Below are 21,035 nucleotides of genomic sequence, written 5' to 3' on the forward strand. Positions count from 1 at the left end.
TTCACCTGAAAACTGAAGTACGGACTCCGCTCAAGTACAGTGGGCGTCCACCTGTCCTTTCACACTCCATTGGTTCTTTCGCTCTGAGTCTGCGAGGACGTCGCCAACACTTCTGCCGAGCAGTCGACAGGGACCAGCGAAAACGACTGTTCCTTGGTCAAACTTCACGGCATGATGAAGACGCAGGGTGTGTTGGTGGGGGTGTCTCTACTGACTAGCGTAGCTCTACTGGGACTGATAAACGTGCGGCGGAAAGAAGAGGTGAAGGAGCAGAAACATGTATCGTTCGAGACGATTAAACTGCGTGTGACCAGAGACGTACTGGGAGAGTACCAACACGAGGTAATCAGAGCCCACAACCTGCTGGACAAGACTAAGGCTCAGGTGGATACTCTGGGGTCAGAACTCCCCCCACTGCAGGCTGCAGAGGCCAAGAAGAAGAGTGAACTGGAGGCATGCCAGGGAGAAAAGGTAAGGAAGGAGGGATATGTCTGGGGTTTAGAGTGTACACAATTGATTTCGTGTGTGGTGTGTGTGTGTGTGTGTGTGTGTGTGTGTGTGTGTTTTCTCTCGTGTCACAGAAACATGTCGCTGATGAGGTGGGGGCCGTTGAGGCAGAGAACAGTAACTCCAAAAGTGAGTGTTTAAACACCCGAAACTCTATGGTTACATCAACACTCTTCTGAAAGGATCTTTGCCTTGTTCCTGGTACGACCATAACATGCATGTGTAACCGATGTGAAATGGCTAGTTAGTTAGCGGTGGTGCGCGCTAATAGCGTTTCAATCGGTGACGTCACTCGCTCTGAGACTTGAAGTAGGGTTTCCCCTTGCGTTGCAAGGGCCGCGGCTTTTGTGGCGCGATGGGTAACGATGCTTCGTGGGTGTCAGTTGATGTGTGCAAGGGTCCCTGGTTCAAGCCCAGGTTGGGGCGAAGAGAGGGACGGAGGACCAACACTGTTACAAATGATAGTTCACTGCTCCTCAATGAAGTGGACGTCTATTAAGACCAGGGGCGAAAATCTGATATCAACTTTGGAGGGGACAATTACATTACATTTTCTCAAGAGCAATTCCTGAGGGGGACACCAAAAGTAGTGCTGTAACACATAGCCTACGTTTAATATGGTAAATGTATATTGAGGAACCAAAGAAATAAGGTGTTTGCTGTACTCTTAACTACCGGTACCCAAAACTACACAACTAATCACAACAGCAATACCATTGCCTTTAACAAATCTTAGTTCAGTCACCAGTTTAAGTTGAGAGTGGGGGTATCCATGGCATTTTCCAATTATGTTCCTATTTTACAAGTCAAAAAAATTGAGAACCTTTCATAATGTTGCCAAACAAAGACTCAACAAACTTACCTGAGACTCCCTGTCTCTGCCAGTCTGTCCCTGCATATCTGTCCCCAACTCTGCTGTCTGTGTGCCATCTGTTGCCTGCTCTGCCTAATGACATCATTGTGAAACATTTCCATTAGAATTACATTTTTTTCTTATTAACATTTTATCAACTAGTCTTTGAGATATTAGGCTACTAGGGTTCTTACTTTGCGTTTTGGTGTACTGAAAAATACTCTGATGTCCGTCTTTTTTCTGCCATTTTTCTGCCATTTTTCTACCTGGTTGGCTACACACACACAGTATGTAGGTTATTTACAGTAGGAGATGGGCTTCTATCATCTTATCTTCTATCATTCTATATGGGCTTCGATCTAAAAGGTAGCTAGCAAATGTGAAAAGGATTGCAGTGACAAGAGTTGACAGCTGTATGAGTTCACCATTTACACAACATATGCTGCAACCTTTTGTAATTTTAATCGTTTGTTTCATATTGGCTGGCTTCTAACAATAGCTGAATTTGCAAAGCTAGCGAGCACCAATTCAGTGGTGTTTGCTATAATCTTTGCTACCCGGGTTAAATAAAGATGAAATAAAATATATAAATAAAAGTTCCCTTGCAACAATTTAGCTTTTGGAACGAGACCATTAAATCTATTTAAAACAATGGTAGAAGAGAGTGTAGTTCTGTTCAGTTTATCGCTAACCTTATCACAGGGACTTTGAAGCACTAACTTACATGCATGCTGATCTTGGAATAAATTGATGATAGCAAAGATAACATCTTTGACGACGCCACATAAATGGAATAGGTACTAGCTAGCTTAATAGTTAATATTTGCGCGCTAGCTCTGCATATTCAGCTAGTGTGTGTGCGCGATTGACTGGATTAACCTCACGTCAGTTACGTGCATTGAGTGCCTTTCAGACAGTAGATACGACCTCTACGTTACCTCGCAAGCTAAGGAACTGGCAGTGGATCAAACCATTGTGAGGCAAAGGGTGGGGGGGGGGGGGTCGCAATCTTTTGAAACTTAAAAACGAGCTATTAAGTGTCTATAATCAGCACAATTGCTTTCATTGCGTATTATTAATATTATTTAAATTACATAGTTATGTTTCAGTGATATATTGGGGGGGACAAATCATATTTTTCCCAGGATAAAGGGGGTCGTGTCCCCCCCGTCCCCCCCGGGATTTCCGCCCCTGATTAAGACAGCTCCCCGCACCTCTGATTCAGAGTGGTTGGGTTAAATGCAGAAGACACATTTCTGTTGAATGCATTCAGTTGTGCAACTAACTAGGTTTTCCCTTCCCTTTCACAGTGAACTATAACATAAAACAGGTCCGTGACCAGTTCTAGGTGCAAGCTTTGTTTTCTCTTCTAAATATTTTGGTGGATGAAAGAGACATCTTGTGGTGGAATAGGCTCATTGCAGGTCGCTAGGTTTAAGAGTAGTATTCTGTTTATGCGACGGGTCTTATTGAATATGTTTTATTCACTAACCTGTCTTTTAGTATCCCCCTATCTCTGTCCTGTAGCCTCTAGCTCCATGTTGTGTCTCTGTCCTGTAGCCTCTAGCTCCATGTTGTGTCTCTGTCCTGTAGCCTCTAGCTCCATGTTGTCTCTGTCCTGTAGCCTCTAGCTCCATGTTGTGCCTCTGTCCTGTAGCCTCTAGCTCCATGTTGTGTCTCTGTCCTGTAGCCTCTAGCTCCATGTTGTGTCTCTGTCCTGTAGCCTCTAGCCCCCTGTTCTGTCCTGTAGCCTCTAGCCCCCTGTTCTGTCCTGTAGCATCTAACCCCATGTTCTGTCCTGTAGCATCTAACCCCATGTTCTGTCCTGTAGCCTCTAGCTCCATATTGTGTCCTGTAGCCTCTAGCTCCATATTGTGTCCTGTAGCCTCTAACCCCCTGTTCTGTCCTGTAGCCTCTAACCCCCTGTTCTGTCCTGTAGCCTCTAACCCCCTGTTCTGTCCTGTAGCCTCTAGCTCCATATTGTGTCCTGTAGCATCTAACCCCCTCTCTGTCTGTTCCTGTAGCTGAGTTTGAGAAGCAAAAGGCTGCCTGGGTAGCAGAGGTGACATCTCTCAAACAGCAGGTAGAGAAGCGCAGCAAAGTGTGTGTCTTTGTGAAGAAGGACTCTGTAGAGGGAAGGTAAGAGACTGGGACTGGAGGCTTGAACATGGAACCCCTCTATACATGTCCATCTGTATGTATACCTGTACACCACAGGTATATGGACACTTGCACACTTTAGCTCTATGTGTCTCTGACTCCCAAAGGAAACTGTGTGGGGATGAACCGCCTAAACAAGAGGCCGCTCCAAAACCAGATGCCCCCAAAGCAGAAGAACCCAAACCTGATTCTCCTAAAGAAGCCCCTAAACAAGAAGCCGTCCCCAAACCAGAAGAACCCAAACCTGAGGCCCCAAAGATGAGATGAGCTGAGTATCTTTTGTTCTGTCTTTTTCTGTTAGCATTCCACTGATTGGTATTGTCTTGATAGCATTAGGAAACAGCTTATAACATGTATCTTCATTGCTATGTAGAAATGCCAGATGACTCAAAAACACCATCATAAAAAAAGGCTTCTATCATTAAAAAGGATAGTATTTCTGTCAAATACAGTGTCACTATCTTTTGAGTCTTGCTGTCTGGGACTGTATTAGAGTTGACTGGAGTGTCAGTATGATGTTAACCAGCTTTATGATGTCCTAGTTATAATTCCCATCTCTCATTGTTGACAGAGGTGTGTGCATGACAGATGTGTGATCTGTCTTCTCTGGAACAATGTCTCATCTGTCTATCAGGATGTTGTTTGTATTTGCCTTTATTGTGTGAAGGATGACTGACTCTTTCATTTTGATCTTTGTTTGTTATTAGGGTGGGCGACGAGAACGAGAAGAGCAACATGGAATCAAAGAAAAGACAAGGAAGGCGGATGAAAAATGGAGACCATCTGCAGGACATTTCTCTGTTCCTTTTTAAACTCGTCAGAAGTTGTCCTTCATGCTACTTTAGAGTGTCTATTAACTACCATCTAACATGAGTGGATATTGAATACTTTTTGTTAACCTTGTCCATTCCTCTCTCTCAGTATGACCCTCCCTCGGGGGGTGTTTGTGTGTGGGATTAGAACAAATGTGTATGTGCCACCAGTATCGACCAATCGGAAAGTCCATAGCCTCTCTCTGTCACTCCTCATCATCCTCACTCTGTTACCCCGGTGACGGTATTATGCAGTGGTGGCGACCATAGCATTGACCAATCAAAAGTCGTGGATTAAACTAACTGTTATTTCTGTTAGTCTGATTCTGATGTAATAAAGCTTAACCCTAAAGGAAAATGTTGAATGTGTGAATGTGGATTTTATTAACTATTGATACAGAACCATTTCATATTTAATGTGAGCACAAACATTGGCATTGTTTACTGTATGTTCTGAGTCCCTCCATCTTTAAACATTAAGGCAAATAACTAATAACAGCTGCTGGAGATCTGTTAGAGTATCACAATGATGTATAACTCATTTAGAATGTCACCTCAAATTTATTGGCACCCTTGATAATGATGAGCAAAAAGTACTATATAATAAACACAAATATTGAGCTATTGTATATTGTATGCTCAAATAAATAAAATATTTATAGTAATACAATTGCTCAAAGAAAAATATTTTGTTGAACAAGGATTTATTTTTTTCATCTCAAAGACAAATGTCAAAGTTATTGTCACACCTGCTTTCAATGCTTTGTGTACCCACACCTAGCCAGGATAATGTTTCTGAGCCTTTTTCTAGGATGTTTTGAGATTGAAGGATCTTAGACCATTCCTACATACAGAATCTTTTTCAGATCCCTGATATCTGTTGGCCTGCGCTTATGGACTGGCCTCTTCAGTTCAAACCACAGGTTTTTTTAGTCCGGAGACTAAGATGGCCATTGCAAAATGTTGATTTTTGTGGTCAATTAAGCATTTATTTGTGGATTTTTGATGTTTGCTTGGGGTCATTGTCTTACTGGAAGATCCACTTGCGGCCAAGTCAGCCTTTTTGTCAAAAATATTTTTGTACTACTTGGTAGAGTTCAGGATGCTGTTGACCTTAACAAGGGCCCCAGGACAAGTGGAAGCAAAACAGCCTTTTAACATCAAAGATCCGCCACCATATTTTACAGTAGGTATGAGGTTATTTTCTGCATATGCATTCTTCTTTTGACACCAAACCCAACACTGGTGTGCATGGCCAAAGAGCTCTATTTCTTGTTCCAGTCAAAGTGCCAATGCCGTTTAGTAAACTCCAGGCGTTTACATATGCTGGTTGCTCTCAGTAAAGGCTTTTTACTGAAGCCCTTCCAAATAGCTAACTGGCATGGAGGTGGTGTCTTGTTGTAGATTTGGTGACCCGAAGATGCGACCAAGTTTTGCAATTTTACCACTACAACACTAGGGACAAGATATACTTGCATCCGATACCAGGCAAGTTTACCACTGTTCCAGTGGTTTTAAACTTCTAAATTGTTGCCTTAATGTTAGGTGGTATATTTGGTTTTTCAGAAAGAAAATCGTACACACTGCCTGATTTTATGAAAGTCAACAACCATGTCTCTTCTTATTTGTGAGTGCTTTGCCTTTCCCCATTGTGATGAATGACAGAGGGATTTTACATGCGTGTTACCTCATTTTTATGCCCCAGTGAAACAGGAAGCAATAGAAAGCCACAATTCACTTCCTTAAACTGAGATCAACTTAAAAAAAAAAAATGTTAATTCGGATAAAATAAAATGTAACAATATTTAATGGTCCCAATAATTTAGACACGTGTCTTTTAGAGAATTAAATGTTTTTCTCTGTGCAATTGTATTGGTATAAAAGAAAATAATTGTCTTTATTTTTTTTCATACAATATACTATGGAGACCTCTGTCTTTCTGTCACTCCATCCCGTTCACTCTCTGTCCTTTTATCTTTGCCTTTCGCTTGCTCTCCCTCTCCTATCCATTTAATGTCTCCCCCTCTCCACCTTTCTCCCTCCTATCTCTTCCCCTCTGCCTCCCTCCCCTTCTCTCTTTTTATTCCCCCCTACCTCCCTCCACAGATGACAATGCTCCCTTCAGGCTTAAATTAGGCCTAGCCAATTAGGGAGCTATCATTCCGCTCCAGCAAACTCACAAGGTCACTGTTACCGCCTGGCAACTGTAGGACAGGGAGAGCAGAGAGAGTGGGGAAAGGGGCAGGAGTGAGGGATAGGACGGGGGAGTGGACCTCTGCCCAACATCCCACTAACATCACTAATACATATAGTATGTCCTGATATGCCTAATATCTGTCCTTAATCGAGCAATGAGGAAGTTTACAATTCAAATGATGTAAGGTGGTAGTCATGACGTTAAATGATTCTTAGTCATTCAGTTTATCTTGAAAGTACTACATGTTCTAACAGTACAGGATAAATAGTATTAGAAATTAACAGATGACAAATCCTCAACAGATAAATAGAATCGTTGCTATTAGACTTAAATCATGCTGCAAAACTGAACCAGACTTCATTTACACTTTAAATTGTATTGTAAATGTATGATAAAATGTTTTACAATGTATAAGTTTAAGTATATGTAGTTGGAGCCTCATATACATTTTTTTTTAATAACCCTCTGTTGGTCCGTTTTGCTGGAAAACAGTCAGATTTTTTGTTGTTCATATTTACTTTATAATATCCTTTGTACCCTTTTTGTCCTACAGTAACCCAGTAGATTGCACATCTGAGGCAGGCTCATGATTGAAAGAAGGGAAGTAAACAGAATATTTGGATGTTTGTGAAATAAGACTGTGAATCCCCTCACACAACACAACACCAAACCCCTTGTTGAACTGGTTGATTTTCCCTTTTCAGATTCCTCCCTCATTCTACCCCTGAAGGTGTGGGTTCATACCACCCAGAGAAATGTTGCTCTGCTCTCATTGAGCCCTTCACCCATCATGATGACCCTTGACCTGCATTCAGTGTGAGATACACAGACACAGGTCAGAATCTCACCAGATGACATCACAAGCCACCATGGGGTTCCATTGACAACCAGAGGTCACCTCGATGACTAAGGTCAACATGACGACTAGGTTCACCTTGACAACCAAGGGTCACCTTGACAACCAGGGCTCCTTGATGACATGGGGTGGTTGAAAATAAAGAAAAAGGCTGTAAGGAGAAAACACAGGTTATTTATAGCTTGTCTACAGTACATCCATCCACAGTAGGCCCACCACAGGGCCACTGCTGGAGGGAGCAACAATCAATCCAAACAACTTTCCTATCTACTAAACTCACAAAGATAGTCCACCTATAAGGCTGTATGTGACATTGTAGCCATAGTTACAGTGACGTTATAGCCATAGTTACAGCTAAGAACACATATTCAAACATGGAGTTAATTGACTTTAGTCTATGACCATGTGGGTGTGTGAGTGTGTGAACTCACAGCTGGATGAAAGTCTGATGTATTGATCCAGCTAATGCAGGGAGGAAGGGCCCTAGGCCACAGCAATCAATACACTCCTAATTATGTATGGGTGTGTGTGGAGCCCCCCAAATCTACAGGGGTGTATATATACCCCGTCCCACAGGGAACTCACACAAACTCCCACACACAGATCACAACCACACCACACACTGACACACAGCTACACACCACACAGCTACACACACACACACATGTGTTCTCAAATACCCCAGCACTTTAAAAGACATAGACTTGTACTTACATACTTTACAGAAACTTCACAAACCTACGCACCCACATGCTGAGACCTAACACCTTTGTAACTAGAGTAGAACTGTGAATGGGACATGCATTGAACGGCTGTTGCTCTTCATGTCAACAACACAGAACAGGGGCAATGGATATGACACACACATACACTGGACCAAGATAAAGAGGACTACGCTATTGGGACATAGAAAACATTGTAAGTATAAGACTCTCTCTCTCTCGCTCGCTCTGTAGGACTGTTGGATCAGTTGGTTTCCTGTCTTTCATCTGTTTCGTCTGTCCCTCCAAACCCCACCTTCACTCCCTCCCCACAAAGGGCTCTTCCCTCTGCTCTGTTACTTTGCTGTAGGTGGAACTCTGGATATCATTCATGTCTGGTCCTCTCCCTATGAAACTAAATAACATGTTAAATGTGCACTTACATCAAATGTCTTAAACCCGTTTATACCACTGTTTTTTAATTTTTTATAAATTGTTCATGTTGATGTCCAAATTCACCTTTTCCTGATGTTTCGTTTTTCATCATCTCTCTAACGCTTAACACTGGCACACAAATGATCTGTCCTAAAAACCCACCCATATCTGTGTCCTTTCAGACAGAAGACAGGATGGCTGCATGGGGTCCTGTTTGGCCAGGGGCTGTGTGATATGTTTGATATTCGGTTGTTCTCCTGCGTAATCAAGTCAACTAAATATCAGACATATTCCTACAGAGCCTGGCACACATCTACAGACCCTGGATACTAACAGGCCAGTCGAGTCAGATAATCATGGTTTGTATTGTTTGTAAATCATTTAAAAAATGCGTTATTCATGAGCTATTATTTGACTTTATTCAAAAGAGTTATCCAGTTTTTGAATAGACGAGCATGGACGACTATATTGTAAATTAAAATGAAACAAACATTTCTATTTTATATCTCTTAACATTATTAAAATAACCAATTGACAACATTCAGGCAATGTAATGTAGTATTAGGCTATATAGAAGCCTGCTTAGATTTAGTTAAAAAATATATACCGTAAATTCCGGACTATAAGCCGCAACTTTTTTCCCACACTTTGAACCTCGCGGCTTAAACAATGACGCGGCTAATATATGGATTTTTCCCGCTTTACATTTTTTTTTTTCCAAAAAACCCACATTCTGTGACGTGCTCAGTTTTTTGGCGGCATGAAGCTTTCATTAGACCAATGAAATTGGCGAACGGGTTAAGGTCAAACAGTGATGAGAGTGACAATGAAAACGATCCAATATCGGATGAAGCAATTCTGAGGCTATTCAACTCCGACACCGAAGGAGATGACTTCAGTGGTTTCAGTGCACAGGAGGAGGAAGATAGTGACCAATGACTTTCTTGGTAGGCTACTGTTTACTGCTAATTTTTTATTTTTTGTTACAAGCCGTGTTTCGTTAAAGCCTATTTATTTTTGTTACAAGCCGTGCTTCGTTAAAGCCTATTTATTTTTGTTACAAGCCGTGCTTCGTTAAAGCCTATTTATTTTTGTTACAAGCCGTGTTTCGTTAAAGCCTATTTATTTTTGTTACAAGCCGTGCTTCGTTAAAGCCTATTTATTTTTTGTTACAAGCCGTGCTTCGTTAAAGCCTATTTATTTTTGTTACAAGCCGTGTTTCGTTAAAGCCTATTTATTTTTGTTACAAGCCGTGTTTCGTTAAAGCCTGTGTAAAGTTCATTTGTTTCAGTGTACCGGTAGGCACCTCCAGCTTATAGACATGTGCAGCTTATTTATGTTCAAAATTAAAAATATATAATTAATTCAGTGGGTGCGGCTTATATTCAGGTGCGCTCAATAGTCCGGAAATTACGGTATATTGTCTTTGCTATTGCATCTACTTTGAATAAAGACAGTTAAACCTCGAAAAGACTGATTGTAAAATGTTGCCACAGTGTTACAAGAGATAAGATCCGTGTCTGCTGTGTATACAGAAAACATTGAACAAATGAGAACTGAGGAGGTGTGAGGGTTAATGTCGTTTGACGTCAGAATATGTGTGTAGGGAATCCATCATCTCTTTTGCAATATTTGCACCTCCAGTTTGGCAGCTGCCAACAGACTCCGCCCACAAAACAAACAACCATTTACAGTTCACAGATAGGAAGTGGTCCAGTGCCATAGCAGCCCATCCCAGTCCCACAGATAGGAAGTGGTCCAGTGCCATAGCAGCCCATCCCAGTCCCACAGATAGGAAGTGGTCCAGTGCCATAGAGTCATACATAGGCAGCCTGTTTTTCCTTTGGGTTTTGTTGGTGATTGCTTTCTGTTTCGTTGTGAGTACCTGACAGAACTGTCGGCTGTCGTTTTTTTGTTTATTTGAAAAGTGTTCTATTTTTCTGTTTATTAAAATCTTGAATATGAATACACATCCTCCGCTGCACCTTGGTCTCATTGCGACAACAATTAGGATAAATGTATTGCACATCACATTGATGTCAATTTGACTGATGTGGGTAGTAGTGTATACTGGGTGGGTGGGTTTTCTGACGTCAGAGGATATGAATATCTATCAGATGCTGCTTACCCAGGATAGGACAGAATATATCAATATGGTTTCACAGCAGCACCATAGATCTCTATATCTCCTGTGTGTATCACCCACGGTGTGTGTGTATTGTTTTGTGAGTGTTATCAGGACACCCAAGGTGGTGAATGCAAACAATTTCAAGAAAAAATAACATGAATGTGTATAAACAACAGATTACTAGATAAACTCTGACACACACACACACACACACACACACAAAACAAAACTTTGAAATAGTATAGCAGCCCATCCCAGTCCCACAGATAGGAAGTGGTCCAGTGGCCATAGCAGCCCATCCCAGTCCCACAAATAGGAAGTGGTCCATGGTCATAGCAGCCCATCCCAGTCCCACAGATAAGAAGTGGTCCAGTGGCCATAGCAGCCCATCCCAGTCCCACAGATAGGAAGTGGTCCATGGTCATAGCAGCCCATCCCAGTCCCACAGATAAGAAGTGGTCCATGGTCATAGCAGCCCATCCCAGTCCCACAGATAAGAAGTGGTCCATGGTCATAGCAGCCCATCCCAGTCCCACAGATAGGAAGTGGTCCATGGTCATAGCAGCCCATCCCAGTCCCACAGATAAGAAGTGGTCCATGGTCATAGCAGCCCATCCCAGTCCCACAGATAGGAAAGAAGTCCAGGGTCCCTGCTCTTCTGCGTGAACGTACCTTAGACATGCTGCAAGTAGGCATGAGGACTGCAGATGTCCATACTGTGAGATGCCTAAGACAGCGCTACAGGGAGACAGGACGGACAGCTTATCGTCCTCGCAGTGGCAGGCCACGTGTAACAACACCTGCACAGGATCGGTACATCCGAACATCACACCTGCGGGACAGGTACAGGATGGCAACAACAACTGCCCTAGTTACACCAGGAACGCACAATCCCTCCATCAGTGCTCAGACTGTCCGCAATAGGCTGAAAGAGGCTGGACTGAGGGCTTGTAGGCCTGTTGTAAGGCAGGTCCTCACCAGACATCACCGGCAACAACGTCGCCTATAGGCACAAACCCACCGTCGCTGGACCAGACAAGACTGGCAAAAAATGCTCTTCACTGACGAGTCGCGGTTTTGTCTCACCAGGGGTGATGGTCAGATTCGCATTTATCGTCGAAGGAATGAGCGTTACAACGAGGCCTGTACTCTGGAGCGGGATCGATTTAGATGTGGAGGGTCCGTCATGGTCTGGGGCGGTGTGTCACAGCATCATCGGACTGACCTTGTTGTCATTGCAAGCAATCTCAACGCTCATCCTGACTTGACCCTCCAGCATGACAATACCACCAGCCATACTGCTCGTTCTGTGCATGATTTTTTGCAAGACAGGAATGTTAGTGTTCTGCCATGGCCAGCGAAGAGCCCGTAACTCAATCCCATTGAGCACGTCTGGGACCTGTTGGATTCGAGGGTGAGGGCTAGGGCCATTCCCCCCAGAAAGGTTTGGGAACTTGCAGGTGCCTTGGTGGAAGGGTGGGGTAACATCTCACAGCAAGAACTGGCAAACCTGGTGCAGTCCATGAGGAGGCGATGCACTGCAGTACTTAATGCAGCTGGTGGCCACACCAGATACTGACTGTTACTTTTGATTTTGACCCCCTCTTTGTTCAGGGACACATTCAATTTCTGTTAGTCACGTCTGTGGAACTTGTTCAGTTTATGTCTCAGTTGTTGAATCTTGTTATGTTCATACAAATATTTACACATGTTAAGTTTGCTGAAAATAAAAGCAGTTGACAGTGAGAAGACGTTTCTTTTTTTGCTGAGTTTACATACATACACATACACACTGTACATACATAGATACATACATATACACATACATAAATATATACATACATAGATACATATACATACACATCTTTATATATATTTTCCTTTATTACTTTCTAACCCTACCACCCCTCCCCTAATTGGAGTAAACTAGTGAACAACAACACTTAGGCTTCTACTTCCAGCTTATACATACTATATACATTTTATGGCACAGTCTATTTTACAATAGTTATATTTTGTTTGTTTTTACTCCTGTCCTTCCGCTAACCTCAACCTCTCCATCTGTTTCTTTCACAAAATTTCTGAACCAATATATGTTTTACGGTAGTTATCTTGTTGTTATTTGAATTCTGGGCCAACTCCCCGTGCTTACCGGAAGCAGCGTGGTACTGGTCAGGCACCGTGTTATGCTGTGAAGCGCACAGAGCCGCCCGCCTGTCCGGAGCCGCCAGAGCCGCCCGCCTGTCCGGAGCCGCCAGAGCCGCCCGCCTGTCCGGAGCCGCCAGAGTCGCCCGCCTGTCCGGAGCCGCCCGCCAGCCGGGCGCAGCCAGAGACGCCCGCCAGCCGGGCGCAGCCAGGGACGCCCGCCAGCCGGGCGCAGCCAGGGACGCCCGCCAGCCGGGCGCAGCCAGAGGGACGCCCGCCAGTCCTCCGGTGCAGCTAGGGGAGCCACCAAAGTGGGCTAAGCCAAGAGTGGAGCGGGGTCCACGTCCCGCACCAGAGCCGCCGCCGTAGGAAGGCCCACCCAGACCCTCCTCTTCAGAGTCAGGTTTTGCGGCCGGAGTCCGCACCTTTGGGGGGGGGGGGGGGGTACTGTAACGCCCTGGTCATAGAGAGGGTTTTTTTTGTTCTCTATTTTGGTTAGGCCAGGGTGTTACATGGGTGGGCGTTCTATGTTTATTTTTCTATGTTGGTTTGTTTCTTTAGTTGGCCGTGTGTGGCTCTCAATCAGGAACAGCTGTAGTTCGTTGTTGCTGATTGGGAGTCATACATAGGCAGCCTGTTTTTCCTTTGGGTTTTGTTGGTGATTGCTTTCTGTTTCGTTGTGAGTACCTGACAGAACTGTCGGCTGTCGTTTTTTTGTTTATTTGAAAAGTGTTCTATTTTTCTGTTTATTAAAATCTTGAATATGAATACACATCCTCCGCTGCACCTTGGTCTCATTGCGACAACAATTAGGATAAATGTATTGCACATCACATTGATGTCAATTTGACTGATGTGGGTAGTAGTGTATACTGGGTGGGTGGGTTTTCTGACGTCAGAGGATATGAATATCTATCAGATGCTGCTTACCCAGGATAGGACAGAATATATCAATATGGTTTCACAGCAGCACCATAGATCTCTATATCTCCTGTGTGTATCACCCACGGTGTGTGTGTATTGTTTTGTGAGTGTTATCAGGACACCCAAGGTGGTGAATGCAAACAATTTCAAGAAAAAATAACATGAATGTGTATAAACAACAGATTACTAGATAAACTCTGACACACACACACACACACACACACACAAAACAAAACTTTGAAATAGTATAACATTGCCTATATCAACATAATTAGATGGCTGCATGTTTCTAAGAAATGTAATGACATTCATTATAAAGGTCAGTGAAACATAGTGATGCCATATTCACAAACACATTTTAAAGCAAGAATCCTTAGTTGCTACATCCATTTTAGGACTTAAAGATATACAGTATAGCCATTGATTCTTGAAGAATATAACTTCTAAATGCCTCATGGGCTTAGTTCAACTGTCATACACCATCTTAACCCAAAATATAGGCTTGTTATACTCCAATGTTTGTAAACAAAGTACATGTAAACAAACACTGTACAGCCTCAAAACATGGTTAAAACAATAATATTGATATCATGGATGGTCAGTCCTTGCATACATAGCTCTTGCTTTCAATTTGAAAGTGGTTTCATTTCTCCAGGCCCATCCCTCGGCTTTTTACTAAAACACAGGCGGGGTTAGCCACTTTGTTTTTGTTTCAATTAAGGATTACAGCTTTAATGACTCATAAGTGATAGAACCTCTTGTTATAGATAATGACTGATATGCATGAATGTATTAATGTAATTGCATCATAAAGCAATTGTTGGACAATGCAGCCATTAAAAGACTTCCTCGTAATCTAAATTGCAATGGGTAAAGTTGAAGTCGGAAGTTTACATATACCTTAGCCAAATACATTTAAACTCAGTTTTTCACAATTCCTGACATTTAATCCGAGTAAAAATTCCCAGTCTTAGGTTAGTTAGGATCACCACTTTATTTTAAGAATGTGAAATGTCAGAATAATAGTTGAGAGAATGATTTATTTCAGCTTTTATTTCTTTCATCACATTCCCAGTGGGTCAGAAGTTTACATACACTCAATTAGTATTTGGTAGCATTGCCTTTAAATTGTTTAACTTGGGTCAAACATTTTTGGGGGGAATTTTGGCCCATTCCTCCTGACAGAGCTGGTGTAAATGAGTCAGGTTTGTAGGCCTCCTTGCTCGCACACACTTTTTCAGTTCTGCCCACACATTTTCTATAGGATTGATGTCAGGGCTTTGTGATGGCCACTCCAATACCTTGACTTTATTGTCCTTAAGCCATTTTGACACAACTTTGGATGTATGCTTGTGGTCATTGTCCATTTGGAAGACCCATTTGCGACCAAGCTTTAACTTCCTAACTGATGCTTTGAGAAGTTGCTTCAATATATCCAAATCATTTTCCTGCCTCATGATGCATTCTATTTTGTGAAGTACACCAGTCCCTCCTGCAGCAAAGCACCCCCACAACATGATGTTGCCACCCCCGTGCTTCACGGTTGGGATGGTGTTCTTCGGCTTGCAAGCCTCCCCCTTTTTCCTCCAAACATAACGATGGTCATTATGGCCAATCAGTTCTATTTTTGTTTCATGAGAGCAGAGGACATTTCTCCAAAAAGTACGATCTTTGTCCCCATGTGCAGTTGCAAACCATAGTCTGGCATAGTTTTATGGCGGTTTTGGAGCAGTCCAGCACTTCCTTGCTGAGCGGCCTTTCAGGTTACGCCGATATAGGACTTGTTTAACTGTGGATATAGAAACCTTTGTACCTAATTCCTCCAGCTTCTTCACAAGGTCCTTTGCTGTTGTTCTGGGATTGATTTGCACTTTCGCACCAAAGTACATTCATCTCTAGAAGACAGAATGCGTCTCCTTCCTGAGCGATATGACGGCTGCTTGATCCCATGGTGTTTATACTTGTGTACTATTGTTTGTATTGTTTGTACAGATGAACGTGGTACCTTCAGGCATTTGGAAATTGCTCCCAAGGATGAACCAGACTTGTGGAGGTCTTGGCTGATTTATTTTGATTTTCCCATGATGTCAAGCAAAGAGGCACTGAGTTTGAAGGTAGGCATTGAAATACATCTATAGGTACATACACCTCCAATTGACTCAAATGATGTCAATTAGCCTATCAGAAGCTTCTAAAGCTATGACATCATTTTCTGGAACGTTCCAAGCTGGTTAAAGGCACAGTCAACTTAGTGTATGTAAACTTTTGACCCACAGGAATTATAATACAGTGAATTATAAGTGAAATAATCTGTCTGTAAACAATTGTTGGAAAAATGACTTGTGTCATGCACAAAGTCGATGTCCTAACCGACTTGCCAAAACTATTGTTTGTTAATCTTGGGGCTATGTGGGACGCTAGCGTGCCACCCGTGGTGCACCCTATCAACAGCAGGTGCATTTCAAGAGCGGCAAATTTGAAACCAAATAAATGTCAAAATTCAAATTTTTCAAACATACAACTATCTTACACCCTTTGAAAGATAAACATCTCCTTAATCTAACCACGTTGTCCGATTTCAAAAAGGTTTTACGGCGAAAGCATAAAGTTAGTTTATGTTAGGAGAGTACATTGACAATAGCTGTGTGTAATGTTTTGTCAATTCAAAGACAGGCGTCACCAAAACCATAAAACCAGCTAAAATGATGCACTAACCTTTAACAATCTCCATCAGATGACACTCCTAGGACATTATGTTAGACAATAAATGCATTTTTAGTTCTATCAAGTTCATATTTATATCCAAAAACAGCGGTTTACTATGGCGTTGATGTTCAGGAAATCGTTTCCCTCCAATAACAGGCAGTCAAGTCAGCACCACAAATTAAATAATTAAAATTAGAAAACATTGGTAAAATATTATATTGTCATTTAAAGAATTATAGATTTACATCTCTTGAACGCAATCAACTTGCCAGATTTAAAAATAACCTTACTGGGAAATCACACTTTGCAATAATCTGAGCACTGCGCCCAGAAAAATACGCTTCGCTATACAGACAAACGGCCATGTTGGAGAGATCTAAAATCGAAAATACTATGTAAATAATCCATTACCTTTGATTCTCTTCATCAGATGTCACTTCCAGGAATCCCAGGTCCATAACGAATGTAGTTTTGTTCAAAAAAGCTCATCATTTATGTCCAAAAAGCTCTGTGTTCTTAGCACATGATCTAAGCCAGCCGGACTTCTCTTCATGAACGAGGGGAAAAAATATATTTACGTTCGTTCAAACATGTCAAACGTTGTATAGCATAAATCATTAGTGCCTTTTTTAACCAGAACATGAATAATATTCAAGGTGGACGAATGCATTCTCTTTTATAACGTATTGGAACGAGGGTACCCAACATGAACTCGCGCGCCAGAGTCTAATCGGCCATCACCGTTCCAAAGCTCTTGTTCAGTCAGATCTCACAGTAAAAGACTCAAAACACTTTGTAAAGGCTGGTGACATCTAGTGGAAGCAATAGGAAGTGCCAAAACATTAATCAACCCCTGTGTGTTTCAATGGCATAGGCTTAAAGGTAATTCAACACATCAGGTATCCACTTCCTGTCAGAAAATGTCTCAGGGTTTTGCCTGCCAAATGAGTTCTGTTATACTCACAGACACCATTCAAACAGTTTTAGAAACTTTAGGGTGTTTTCTATCCATATATAATAAGTATATGCATATTCTAGTTACTGGGTAGGATTAGTAACCAGATTAAATCGGGTACGTTTTTTTATCCAGCCGTGAAAATACTGCCCCCTAGCCCCAACAGGTTTTAACAATAAATTTGTGGAGTGGTTGAAAAACGAGTTTTAATGACTCCAACCTAAGTGCATGTAAACTTCCGACTTCAACTGTATATAGCAGAGGAGGCTGATGGAAGGAGCTATAGGAGTACGTCTGGTATACTGAGTGGTCATATAATGTGGTCTTACAACATGGTCCCTCAAATATTGCAGACACCTTCTCTCAATGACTTTCCCTCCCTCATAAACACACAAGGGTGCACACACACACATACAAACGCAAACCAAACACAGACACATGCACAGAAACCAAACACTCATCTGCTGTCCTGTGATGGCATAGGTTAATGGTTACTAAACAGCTACATTGATAGAGATCACCAGTGGTTTAACTCTCTGAAGCCACATGATCACCAGTGGTTTAACTCTCTGAAGCCACAAGATCACCAGTGGTTTAACTCTCTGAAGCCACATGATCACCAGTGGTTTAACTCTCTGAAGCCACAAGATCACCAGTGGTTTAACTCTCTGAAGCCACAAGATCACCAGTGGTTTAACTCTCTGATGCCACATGATCACCAGTGGTTTAACTCTCTGAAGCCACAAGATCACCAGTGGTTTAACTCTCTGAAGCCACAAGATCACCAGTGGTTTAACTCTCTGAAGCCACAAGATCACCAGTGGTTTAACTCTCTGAAGCCACATGTCACATCCAGTTTGGGGGATCCATAAAAATGGTCTCATAACTGCTTCCTGGGGCAACTGTTATCTGAGTGAGTCCACACTGTATGCACAGGGACAATCACTGCAAGGGAAACAAGAGGAGATGACGAAGGCAAGTCATAACAGTGTGTGTGTGTGTGTGTGTGTGTGTGTGTGTGTGTGTGTGTGTGTGTGTGTGTGTGTGTGTGTGTGTGTGTGTGTGTGTGTGTGTGTGTGTGTGTGTGTGTGTGTGTGTGTGTGTGTGTGTGTGTGTGTGTCCAAGGCATAGAAAGATAATCATAAAGAGAGAGAGAGAGAGATGGACCTATAGAGTTAGGAGGGGGGGACAGAGCTGATGAGATGGAGGTGCTGTATAAATATCTGAGTCTGAACAGACCACACCACAGTACAAGACTGACACCAAGGGAGACAGGCTGAGGGAGAGGAGGGATAAGGAATACTGGACAGAGAGACAGAAGACATCAGGAGCTGAAGACTTTGTCCAATAAGAGAAACAGAAGATAGAGGGGGACAAAGAAACAGAGGGATCTTTGAGGTGTAAGTGAGATGGAAAAAGAGAATTAAAGATGGTGAGTGTGGAAAAGAGAGAGAGAGATTAAGGAAGAGAGAGAGTGAGAGATGAACAGAGAGATGGAGCATTTGTATAAAATGGAATTAACTGATTTCCTTTCTATAGCCTTAACTCTAAGAGTATACAGTATACCTTTCTTTCATCATAATTGACCATGTTGATTCTATGCACCACACTAAACCCTATGGACTGACCATTGTCTACACTATTAAGTTGGTTCCTCATCCACAGACAATGATGACAGACCCAGTGAGGATGATGAGGATAATGCTGCTGGCTCTAGTCTTCATCCTGAGTGTCACTATGCCCTGTTTATCTGTCTACAACAGTGGGGAGTGCTACTTCAATACCAAAGGTGCGTGTATGTGTGTACAGTATGTGTGTGCGTGTGAGTGTATTAACCATGTGTGTGTGTGTATGTATCTTATAGGAAGCTGTGAGTACATGGGCCAAGTATATGGAATAGGTGAGAGTTGGATGACCAAGGACTGTTACCAGTGTCATGACTGTCCTGATCAGGTCAGGTTACAGGAGACCACAACCCTACAGATTATCTCTCACCCCCAACAGAGGAGGAGAGATCTAGGGCTATGAAGATGTGGGGGTTTTATGAACCCTCACGCCCATGATAAATCTTAGGCCACAGAGAAATTCCTTTGTCCTCACTATGGAGAACTGGCCTCAGAACATTAAACATGCAATAAAGGGACTTTGGAACAATGGTTTCCGTCAGCCACAATGGTGGTCATGACGATAGATGGAATATGAAAATGTATGTAATTTTTGTCTTGTTGTTAAAGGTTAATACATGACGTTATTATGAAAACATTGTAACTTTATGATTTTTCCCAGTATATGCCTGATGTTTATACATTGTACATTGTGTGGAAAATATCCAAATCAAAGAGAATGTTTTTGTAAAGATGAAATGTGACGTTAGTTGTCTAAAATTGGATTTGAGTAAAATCTAGGCCTTGTCTCTTAATTTGGTACGCCCAGAGAATTGCCCTAAAGGCGGTTATGCCCACTTCTGACCCGAAGGTATAAGACATGGGAGTGAAGAATGAACAGATTAGACTAACTGACCCCAGGCTGCAGCCAAGTTCTAAAAGTTCAACGAAATCCAAAACGCAACACAAGGTTGAAGACAAATACATATTTTTCTACCCAAGCTACGGATGAGTAGCTGTGTCTAAGTGGGTGAATTCAAGCCGAACCACCTAGCCTCCACTCTTCGTCGAATCGTGGTATCTACGCTGTTTCATTCCTACGCTGTGAGCTCTGAGCTACAGAGCTGTCTGTCCTCAGACGACACTATCAGAGAAAGGGGGAGAAATCAGACCACTAAGCCAAAAGGGACACTGACATTGTGAGGACAACCAGAGAGTTACACCAGAGAAGTGCGTCCGTGAGAAGCCTAAACGAGCCACGCGGAGCTTCCCATCTGAGACCTCCAACACGTAATTACATCATTATATTCTGACCCATAAGAGCAGCAGTTCGGGGCAAGGCTAGGGTTAAAATAAGCATAGCTGACTAATGCACCCAAATGTATATTTCTCTCGTGTACTTACTTTGTTTCTCTCTCTTTTAAATCCCCATTTTGGGTAACACGCGCCATAGTGTGTTGGCCCATTAGACTAAGTCCTAATCAATAGCCTAGACTGTGTTTTGTGTATGTGTATCTTTTATCATCCTTTTAGCTTGCTAGTAAATAAATAATCAACTAAGATTGGTGTGGTACGAACTCATTGGTGGGACCCGGGTCCATGCAGATTCCCGGATTATGCGACATTCAGAATGAGACATTAGAGGAAATTGATTAATTAGCGACTGTTGTAAAATCGATATTCTGATATTCTTTGAGTTAATTTGGGAAATAGAAACTCAATAAAACTAATTTTCCCATGGTGCCCCAGGTTAATGAGTTAATAATTGCTTGATTCATTGCTTGATTCATTTAATCACGCAATTATAAACCGTTAATCATTCGATGAGCAACAGTCGTCACATAACTAATACAACGTCACGACACCAGTGTGTCTGTATGGATCCATTTGGAGTGAGCTGCTGTGATCAGTAAGTGTGACCATCACACTGTAGCCTTTTACATCACAATACACACCCCGGCATTGACACTGTGTGATTGTATTGACGGTTGATAGAACAAAGTGTGTTATTAATGTCTTTACCTTCCTCACAGTGGATCTCAACCCATGGAC

The 21,035-nt window shown here is 42.4% G+C and overlaps 1 protein-coding gene across 1 annotated transcript; it reads left to right on the forward strand.

The window, feature by feature from the left end:
- Positions 1-35: 35 nt before the first annotated feature.
- LOC106605997 (uncharacterized) lies at positions 36-4,690 on the forward strand. Its single transcript, XM_045718973.1, has 5 exons — positions 36-471; positions 582-636; positions 3,385-3,499; positions 3,628-3,787; positions 4,228-4,690. The coding sequence occupies exons 1-4, from the start codon at positions 172-174 to the stop codon at positions 3,785-3,787; spliced, it is 630 nt and encodes a 209-aa protein (XP_045574929.1). The 5' UTR covers positions 36-171; the 3' UTR covers positions 4,228-4,690.
- Positions 4,691-21,035: the final 16,345 nt, after the last annotated feature.

Source organism: Salmo salar, chromosome 05, assembly GCF_965601325.2.
Source record: "Salmo salar chromosome 05, fSalSal1, whole genome shotgun sequence".
Classification (NCBI taxonomy): domain Eukaryota; kingdom Metazoa; phylum Chordata; class Actinopteri; order Salmoniformes; family Salmonidae; genus Salmo; species Salmo salar.